Source organism: Bacillus rossius, chromosome 1 (assembly GCF_032445375.1).
Source record: "Bacillus rossius redtenbacheri isolate Brsri chromosome 1, Brsri_v3, whole genome shotgun sequence".
NCBI classification, from domain to species: Eukaryota; Metazoa; Arthropoda; class Insecta; order Phasmatodea; family Bacillidae; genus Bacillus; species Bacillus rossius.
The window spans coordinates 356,813,936-356,825,128 of NC_086330.1; the positions used below are offsets into that span (position 1 = coordinate 356,813,936).

At 38.2% G+C, this 11,193-nt stretch overlaps 1 protein-coding gene across 1 annotated transcript; it reads right to left on the bottom strand.

Moving 5' to 3' along the window:
• Nucleotides 1-517: 517 nt before the first annotated feature.
• LOC134528279 (NADH dehydrogenase [ubiquinone] 1 alpha subcomplex subunit 8) lies at nt 518-5,404 on the bottom strand. Its single transcript, XM_063361770.1, has 3 exons — nt 5,195-5,404; nt 2,684-2,859; nt 518-1,076 (listed from the first exon to the last, which is right to left on the bottom strand). The coding sequence occupies exons 1-3, from the start codon at nt 5,321-5,323 to the stop codon at nt 854-856; spliced, it is 528 nt and encodes a 175-aa protein (XP_063217840.1). The 5' UTR covers nt 5,324-5,404; the 3' UTR covers nt 518-853.
• Between the last annotated feature and the right edge of the window lie 5,789 nt (nt 5,405-11,193).

The following is an 11,193-nucleotide window of genomic DNA, read 5'->3' on the forward strand; positions in this document are numbered from 1 at the left end:
TATATAATTATATATATATATATATATATATATATAAATATACACACACACACATTAATACACATACATACACATATACTGCATTGTGATTTGTAGAACTTTACATGTTTCATATCCGGAGCCTTAACTCCATGTGGGATCCACGGAACAAAGAACAAACAAAAAATAAAAATTTCAGAACAAGAATTTTTTTTTCCAGCTAATTGAGTACTGATTGTGTATTTCATTCTGTGAATTACTGTTTTATGAATTGAGTATTTGAGCATATGTATCATTAAATGTATTTGCAATATTACCTTATATGCATACATATAACAAGGCTGTCCACACAAATCTGTAATAAAATTTCCCTGATTTAACGCCCAAAATGTTCAATTTCACAGAGCATTTTTTTTAAATTTTTTTTTTAGCTATGTTGAAAATTTTTGAAAGAAACAAGACAATCCAGCCTCCATCATCCCCATAACTGGCCCAGTTCTCTCTCCACTTTCTTAATTTGAAATAGAACCTTACACCATTTTATAGTTTGTAAGAATATTTATTAAAACACCCAAGTACAATCGCTGATCAGTTCCAACTTCCCTGGTTTTCCAGAATGTGGTGGATATCATGTTGAAATATTGGATATCTTAAATTTTTTTTTTTAACAGCTTCACGCTACCACTGGGGTCATTAGAGACGTAAGTAGTGAGTAGGTGAGAATGGAGCATCGAGGAGTACCCCTTGGGAAAAACCCCGGGCTTGAACATCGCCTCGGCAGGAGTCGAAGGAAAGGAACCAGCGTAACAGACTGCTGAGCAACTAGTGGTTTATTTTACGTAAACGAAATGACGCTACGAGCTGCGACGGGGCCTCAGTTGAGCCAGTGGAAGCGGGAGCCGTACTTGGCGGGCTCGCGGGGGTAGTCGTCCGGCAGCCGGGGCGTGGCGTCCGGGTAGACGTCCGGCCTGGGGGGCTCCGGCTTGGGCCGCGACGTGTTGTGGACACGCACCTTGCTGAAGTAGTCCACTGGCGGCCTCTCTATGCCCAGGTTGTCCGTGACGCACTTGTCGTACACCGCCTGCGTCTTGCGGCACCTGCACACACCACCCCCGGCTTCACTACGCAGTCTCGGGTGTTGGCCTGAAGCAGTTGCTCCATATTGTGGGCACTGCACAGCATTCCTTCCCATCCTTTACCCTCCCCTGTCCTCCTTTCCCCTTCCTACCCCACCTCTTCCTCCCTTCCCCGCTGCCTCACCAGCGCTACTCACTAGTAACTTCTATGTTAGTAACATCAAATTTAAAGGATACAAAGGAAATAGGGTTTTCTTTGAAGTAGTTTATATATATATATATATATATATATATTACATTAATCAGACAGTTCATCTACCTAATTCACATATTGAGGCACAGTCAAGTACATATATAGTAAAAAGTTAGTAATCAACATAACATTTCTGAAATTGGTGTAGGTAACACCAATTTGGTCACTCTTAATAAAGATAAAACATTAGTTGTATCCTAGAGAAACAAATTTTTTTTCATAAGGTATGATATAAGATTGATAATATAAATATGATTAAAACTTAATGTATTAAACACCTAGGCATTACACTTGAATTTAAATTATATTTCCATCAACATATGAACACTTTGATATCTAGCTCACACAGAGCTCTAGCTTTGATTAAATACTTTACTTACCTTGCATCAGAAAATGACTCATTACTTACAATTTACTTTTCATTAATTAGAACCAAACTAGAATATGGTTCCATAATTTTGAATAACATCAACTCTTCAGAGTGACAAACATGAAAATATACTTAATTAAAACTCTTAAAATTATAAATCAAAAGCATCTTTTAAGACTTTTCTACTGTACTTAAACGATCGCAGAAAGCTATTAGATTATTTTTTTTGTTCGGAATTTCCTTAGTTCCAAAATAAGCTGTAATTATTTACTTGATAACTCTGGGCTCAGAGTTCCTCAATATAACAGACAATCACAGGCATAGTATAGTATAGAACAGAATAGTATTCTTACCAATATTAATATAATATACAGATTGGTTAACAATTTCAATAATGTATACAAATATGCTAAACTTTTTGACAATAAAATAGACATGAAAAAGTTGTGATAAAGTGCAATAATTTAATTATTCGATCAATCTTTTGTCTGAACTGAAATATATACTTATTTTTATATAGGTTTTTACAACTTACCTTCATATTGTATCAAATATTAGCCTAGTTGTATTGCAATTTTCTTGTATTATTTTGTTCTAATCCTTGCTCATTTTTCCCACCCTCGTGATTTATGTACTTTATTATGTATATTATATTCTGATGGTACAATATTATTTGCTGACATTTGTAACTGTAATGGTTTGATCTTGTCTAAATGTATTGTACTTTGTGTCTTATTTCTTTGTATGATTTAATACATGCAGGTACAAAGTGCCTGGCAGTGTTTGTTGGCTATCTGCTGGTAGTGCCTACCCGTTAGTCATTTCCTTGCAGATGGTGCCTACCTAGGATCGGCATTTTGCATGCCTATTGGGTCTACACTGTGCTGTGTACTTTTTTGTTGTATTTTTGCCCACCTAAAAAGTTTGCAACTGTTGGTGGGCATGTTACAAATTTAAATAAATTAAATTTAAAAAAAAAAAAACTTCTTGGTTACAAATACATACTTTTCTAATGCGAAATTTCCGCTGGACTTGTTCAAACAGTTCGCGTACTGGGTAAATTCATCGAAGCACGAACTCTTTACTTTCTGATAAAAATCCAAGACGCAACCAGTGACTGCCTTTCCTTCATTCAAACATTTTCTTGGGTCTTGCAACTCCTTTCGACACAGCATGAATTCCTGTAGACAGATAAAACAAATTTTTTATTTTATAATGTGTTGCAGATCCAAAAACAACTAAATACAATGGGAAAGTAAAATACTCTAGAAATCATTAAAATGGTATGATGATCAGGCTATCCTTAAAAAATTAAATAATATTACAAAAAATTATCCCAGCAAAACATGCTTTGAAATGTTGACTATTTCCTCCCAGGGCCGTTGAGAAAAACTAAGGACCTGGAGGCAAATATTTATTTGTCTATTGTTTAATGTACAAATTTTCGATAATCACTCAAGACCACTATAAAAAAAAACCATGCAAACATTACTGCGGCAATAGATGTAAATGTGATCCGCATGCATCACATAACTTGCAAGTTTCATATGTATCCTATTAACAATCTGGAAACTCAATGGAGCCCCCTGGATCCCGGGTCCAAGACTGTTTTCCACCCTAATGGTGTCTAATTAGAGTGGAAAACCGATAAGGGTGGAAAAAAGTTTTGGACCCAGCCGTAATATACTGACAGTAAAAATCCCTGTCTTTTAGCAAACATCCTCGGCTACGCAGTATTCCCAAATATCTCTGGAGAACCACAGGATCAAGTTGCAGCTAGTATCAAATAAACAGTATGACGGCGACAACAATTAGGCCAATCTCTCGTTGAAAACAGTCCTGGCCACACTAATAAAGCACAACATGACAACTGCCGCTGACTATTATCAAGAAAACGGTATGTATGGTGGCGAAAACAGTCCGGCCAATCTCTCATGGAAAACCATCTCTGCTACTCTAAGAATAAGGAAGGCGGCAGAGTCACTGCACAGGCTATTAATGTCACCTATCAACTGTAATTTCTTGGAAACCATTAGGAATTTTGAAATGCTGTTTTCAGGGTAGTTACAGGAACATCTGAAGTTTTCAAAAACCCCACATTTGGAAAGTGTGTGTGTGTGTGTGTGTATGTGTATATATATATATATATATATATATATATATATATATATATATATAATTATATATATATATAATTATATATATATAATTTCTTCTTACGTTGCAGCTTTTCCAGAAATTAATAATAAATCTCAGAAAATACTTTTTTTTAAAAACAACTAGAACTGTTCTTGCATTTACCTTGAAAATATCTATTTATATTCCAACTGGTTTTTGTGAAATCACAGTTTATAGGTTACATTAAAATAACTATGCATTGATGCAGCCATTGCCATTTTTTTTACGTCCTTATACATGGAGATTCACAGAATCAGCAAACCTAATATTCACAATAGTCCAGTCCGAGGTTGTGTTTGTGTATTCAGTACAAAAATTACAAATTTTTTACATGGTGATAATGGTCATTTAGATTAGTATAGCTCCATTAAAATTACTGTAAAATACATTGTGGATGGTGGTAATTTCTTACGTCGTGGCTTTGCTTAAATAAATTATTAAATTCCAAGAACACTTTGACAATAAAAACATTCCTCTATTTACCCTAAAAACAGAATTTATAAATTCAGACTGGTTTTTGAAAAAATACCAGTTCATACGTTACATTACAATACCTGTGCAATGAAGCGACCGCCGTAATTTTTTGCTTTCCCATTTGGATCAGTGTGATTATGTTTTAGAGAAATTGTCACATATTGAGAATGGTCAATTAGGTTAGGTTAGCTACATTAAATATACTTTAAAACATTGTGGACAGTTAGTTAGGTTAGTATAGCTACCGTCCAAAATGATTTAAAGTATTTTTAATGCAGCTAACCTAACCTAATAGACCATTCTCAATATTTGACTTAATTTCTCCAAAACAAACACATTGACTCACACTAGAAAGCAAAAAATGGCGACGGTCACGTCAATGCACAAGTATTGTTATGTAACCTATTAACTGTCAGAAAAAAGTCGGAATTTAGAAACCCTGTTTTCAAGGTAAATGGAGGAATTGTCTTTAGTGTTTGAAAAATGTATTTTCCGAATTTTATTATTTTATTTATGGAAAAGCCGCGACGCGAGAATTTTACTTTTCATATGAAACCAGTGTGGGTATCATAATATACACTAGATTCTAGTGTACTTCCCAGTATTTAAGTGTGGTTTTGAATAACTCTTACATTCTAAGCACGTAGATTGAGCGAAGGGCAATTACTTGAAATGGTGTTTAAGGTTACTCAAAATCAGAATTTATGTATGTAAAAAAATGTTTTTGAAATATGTTCCGCAACACTTGTACAACTTAAAAACTCAATTTTGTTTTTTTTCTCTCTTACAACGAGAGACTATATATATGTTATACCAACGAATTCAATATTCTTAACATTCCTAGGCAATTCATAGTCTACTTACATTGCTCTGGTATTCACACTGCTTTCCAAAATGGAACGCACCAGCCTTAAGAGCTGCTCCACTAATATTTATTTCTTGGACAGTTAATTCTTCTTCAGAGGGTAAAGTTACTGAGTTCGTAACAACCATTTTTATTTTTTAATTAATTGTAGCAGTCAACGTCTCAAAATCAACATCAAACAGCAGACGAAATGAAGATTATATCCATAGATAACGTAACTACGAAAACAGAGAGAAAATACACGTATACAAATATTATTTTATGAAGATAATCTAAACTTACAACGCTGTGAGTGTCAGAGTGTAGTAGTTAAATTTTCGTTACAAAACATTGTCAGGAAAAATGTAAAAAAAAAACAACTTAGGATGGCATTCCAAAAATTCGCGTAAGGTAGGTATGTTTGTTTGATACAACTTTAACCAAAATCTAAGGCCGTATTCCAGAACGTTTCCAAACACAAACCCTATTAGGTGAAGAAAAAGCAACTGTTTCATTAAACTGTGTCCTGCAAGAGGCTATAATATGATTTCAATGCATTCTATTGAACGTTTGACAACCAATAATTCAATTTTTGTGCTAAAAGTCCTACAGATAGCAGCACTACTGCACAAAATAAATGGTGTAATTTTAGTTTCCTCAAGTAATTTTAAGTTTCAATTATTATTATTTTGTTATGGTCATTAAAGTGTACCAAATGTATTCCAGGATGGTTTCGCTAGGTACCATAAAGTTTTATTTGGCACTATAATACACTTGGTACATCCCCCATTGATCACAAAAATGACTATAGACGTGTTAATGGGGCCAGATGCGGTCCAGCCATCTGGACGAAACCAGTGAAAAAGTAAGTTCTGTGCAGGCGCAGAATTTGAGCAACAGAACGGCAACGGATAGGACACCAGAATCCGTTGCCTAAAAATAAGGGACTGGCTGTGTACTATAGTGCACTAGGAATATAGTTAGGGTAGGTACAAGTGTCTCAACATTATGAGGAATGGTTGCCTCTCTCTACATTTCAAAGTTAAGTAAGGATTGTCAAAATTGTGATGTGTATTTTTTAATTAGTCATTATTTCTTTATAAGACTATAAATTATAACATAGAGTATATATAATATACTTGTACTAATATAAAGTATATTTTGGCTCACCAATAGGGTTAGTAATCCCCGATGTTCGCGAAAGTTAATATATATGGATTAATCTGCCATCGCCTGGGTTCTCGTGTTCGAGACTCGGCGGTGTTCCTAGCGGGAAGGCTGTTTTCTTGCAGGGAAACGTGTCCGGGAGGGCGCCAGGCTAACGTGGTGGTTAGCCACGAGGTGAGTCGTGAGGTCCGAAAGCCCCTGCGTGGCCCACTAGGAATGGCGGCGGTGGTGATTATGTTAGGGGTCCCTAATGCCTGCTGTACCACTGGCCCTACACAGCATAGGACGCTGATCCCTAACTGGATTGGTGAGGTTCAGAAATAACGTACACGGCTTTGCACTGTCGTTTATACGCCGCGCACAGAGTGTGCGGAGTGGACGTTTAATTACGTTGGCAAATTACACTTGCAATTACATTCACACGATTTCCCTACAAAAAGTACACTGTCATTAAACACTGGGCGCTCTGACGCGCCGTTACTAAAGTTACGTCCTCACGCCAGTCGAGGTTGAGGGAGAGAGTTTGATTAGAGGTGGCTAATCCTGTAATTGGTGAACGGTGACACGCGGGCCCACCTGGGTGGACCGCGGCTCGCTATTAAATTAGGTAAAGTCTACGATTAGATGTAGCCAGTGCCTGTGCACTCGGCGATTAATTAAAAGTCTGTTGTGGTGGGAGTCAGCCCGTACCGTATATTGCACGGCCCCACATAATGCGTTGTGCGGGGCGTGTTAAGTTGACGCGGCTGGGTTAGGCCCTACACCGGAAAAGGACCGGGCGCACACGGGGAGTAGTTAAAAAAGGTTTCAGGGTTTGACTATAGTTACCAGATGGAAGTTCAATGAAGACAAAGAGATGATGGCTCCCCGTGGGACGTGCGCTCATCCCGGTCCGCGAGTCGCGCTGTACTGGCGTCTGGCTCTGGTGCGAGGGGAGGGGTGAGCTCCCGGTCGCGCCAGAGGTTCTAAAGTTCCGTTATTCGTAAAAAAATTATATTAATAACAAAATGTAAGTGGCTCTAAATTCACACAATAAAACTTAATGATTAACTTAATATATATATGTTTTAGAAATGACATTTAATAAATTTGTATAAAATAAGTTTGAATTATTAGAGTCACACTGGAGACTGTTCGTCGCTTGATGACTGCTCCAGTGGCGAATCATAAATGCTAATTTGGGGCGGTTTGAGTTAAGTCACATATTACACTATTGAAATCAGGCTGAAGGCCGCAAGGGGAGCACTCACAGCTGTTTTAGTAAAAAACTACAGGTGAGTGACCCGGGCACTCCTACGTCGCACTTGTGTTCCACGGTGTTGTTAATTCAAAGTGGCGTATTCATTAAAGTGTAGTGAATTTACAGTGTACATGACTCGGTTTGTCTTGCCGATTAAGTTAAGGGCGTTGATAATACCTAAGTTCCGCGGCGCTCGTCTAACTTGGGTGGGCCATGGCTAGGGGCGCGTTCCGTTAGCGGGGTCGGATACTGGCGGTTGCAGGTCGGGCTTTAGGGTGGCCTTCGGTTGGACGACGTCAAATCACGCGGGTCCGCCATATTTAGATATTTCTTAGACTTCCACAGATGGCAGCACCGTGTTTACATATTTACATTCCAATCGACTTTCGTTCCTTTCACGAAATTAATCCTATCAACTGCAGTGTACCGCGAGCTAAAATGTTTATACATAAAAAAAAAAAAACTCAGGAGGTAAAATGCATAATCTTTTTCCCAAAACATACCAGTGCAGGGGTATTACTTGGAGATATTAGTGAGAAAAACTTCAGCAGTGATAAAAAAGACATCAGCATGATCATGGACTTAATTTATAAACAAGTAGGTATGTAGTGCAGTCTACCTAAGTATGATTATACAGAAAAAATATAATGGTTCTGAAACAGAAAGCTTGATCATTTACTGTGTTCCCTCAGTCTACTTTTATGGGTCGCTATGATCAACTAAATGTCATGCTTACAGCTGAAGGTTGCTGGTCAATCCCAGCCACCAGAAAAACTAAGGCACCTAGAAAGTCCGTCTCCTTTCTGCGGAAATGTTGTGCAAATTGATCATATTACACCATTTCCCCCCCCCCCCCCCCCTCGGGAAACCACAATAATTATTTGTACACTAGCTTAAAGCTTGTCCCGAAGACAAATTTCAAGACTTCGTGCATGACGATTGTAATTTTTAACCCATGATTATAGAATCGTGACGTCTTAAAACCTTCCAAGTGATTATCTAAGAAATTATATAACAGCTTAGCATGGATATTTACGTTACACATTGAAACAGTTTAATTACAGAGACGATAATTAAAGTCCCATATGTGTGGATACTAACACCAAAACACTGAATACCGAATACCAGGAATAGTCGGGGAGGAGTAAATATATTAGAATTTGCTTCTCTCTCATTCTCTCTTCCCCCCTCCAAAAATAAAAAGTGGTCAAATTTACTTACTGTTTTGGTAGTCACGCTATATATATATATATATATATATATATATATATATATATATATATATATATAAAAGTGTGTGTGTATGTGTGTGTGTGTGTGTGTGTGTGTGTGTGTGTGTAAAATAGCACTTTTAAGGATACCAAGTTCGAATATTAGTTTTAAAACATCCCTTCCAGAAATGAAACCCTGTGAACATATGCTTCTGATGCTAACTGACTACATCGTGCTTAGAGTTAAACAAACCACTGATGTAGCACTCGAAGCACGAGCTGTTGCCGCCGTTAGTAACTCCTTGGGCAGGGGAGTAGCCAGGGTCTTGTGAAGGAGGGTGTCCAGTTTGACCGTTATATCATTTTCTATGGGAAATTTTCCTTTACAATTGAATTAATAAAAATTTGTTGTCACATTAAAATCCCAGGGATAGCAAACTTTTAGAAATCCGTTTACAGAAATCTGTACAATTTATAACAATAAAATGGCGTTCTTTCAAGTAACTACGCATTATTTTAATTACTATGAGTATTTATTTGGCTTTGTAACTAAATATTTTTTTTTATAGTATGATACTTTTTTACACTTAGTTAGACAGGGTAATTATTTGTCACAAATTATTACTTGATTAGCTAAATCATACATCTTATTATAATTATAAGTTCACGAGCGTGTAAACAACTAAGAATTCGCTAATTTAAAAATGTGGAGTACTAACAGGTTCTATTTTTATTTTAATAAAATTCCTAATAAATACAAAAATAAAACTATTTTTAGAAAATTGTCTTCTCTCTCACTCTCCCCCCCCCCCCCCTTCTCTGTACCCCCTCTCTCTCCTCACTGCCATTTTAACCATTACGATGTACTTACGAGTCGAGGTTTTAATTGCCAAAGAAGTTTCAATTCTATCACGTGTACTGAGTTACACATGCTTTTTTTTTTTTTAATCCTGGAAGGGAGGGGTCCACACCCCAAGCACCCCAAGGAACCTTCTCCCTGGCTACGTCCCTACCTTGGTTCTTTACCCCCTCCCCCTTCTCCCTTTTAAATAATGTAGTCACGTCCATGCGCGTGTCCATGTACACGTAAACACGAGACACAAAAATTCCGAGTTTTCTTCTCTCTTCGCTTCTGCTGTGTTGGAAGGGTTGAGGGGGAGAGGGAGAGAGGGAGAGAGAGAGAGAGAGAGAGAGAGAGAGAGAGAGAGAGAGAGAGCGACGTCCTCGGCGCAGCCAACCGGCACAAGGACCGCCATCGGTCCTCCGGGGATTTACGGCGCCGGTCTCCCGTCGAGGGCTGGCGCGGAGTCTCTGGGCGCCGACCCAGCGCAGCGCCCGCTGGCGTCACCCGGCGGCAACAAGGGCGTAACCGACGGAAAGCCTCCATGTCACAGACGAGAGAGCCACACCCGAAGTTCCCCGAAGTTCATGCTCGCTTCCCCCCCCCCCCCCCCCCCCCCGTTCTATCTCATTGTATAAACCGGTGTGGCATTAAATTTTGCGGTCGATTAGGATAGGTTAGCTACATTATAAATACTTTAAAAACATTGTGGATGGTTGGTCATATTAGGTAAGTATAGCTACATTAAAAATACTGTAAAATCATTTTATGGTTGCTTAGCAAATAACTTTTTTAATATGTAGCTATCCAGGGCTAGGAAACCGTTTACATGATTTCACGGTAGCTTTAATGTAGCTATCCTTACCAAATCAACAGTCCACAATGTTTTAAAGTATTTAGTATGTAGCTAACCTAACCTAATTGACCATTGGTTATCATGAGTTGTCCAAAATAAACATTCACACACGGACACACGGCAAACGAAAAATATGGCGGTGTACAAATAAATACCGTTGCGTTGTTTATGGTCTTTCCTATTATCAACACCGCCATATTTATTTAAATGAATAAAAAAAAACCGAAGATGCACGATCGGGTGTTTGGCTCTCTCGTCTGTGAAAAGAAGGCTTCCCACAACAGACGGCAGGCACTCGCAGCACGTGTGGACGAGTCCTTCGGTGCTCGCCGGAGCAAAACCCCCGCGTGTTCTCGTTGGCTGCAAACAACACACTCAACGACACGAGACCCGGACACGAAATATTCATCGCGGAATTCTTCAGGGATAATGCCGAGCCTGATGAACACATGCAACATTTTTTTTTGGACGCGAGTCGCACGTATATAGTTTCCGCACCCTTCCGCAGTTTCGTCGACTATCGAATCGTTCCATCTGCAGATCGAAATTTCAAACTGTTTAATGGAATGGCTCGGATGGAGTAAAAAAAAAAAGACAAGGAATTTTATTAAAATAGTTCCCTTCTTGTTGAAATTCGCTAAACAGATAATACTATAAAGTTTCTCTTTTTTCTTACGGGTCGCCCCATCCGCCACAGATGGCAG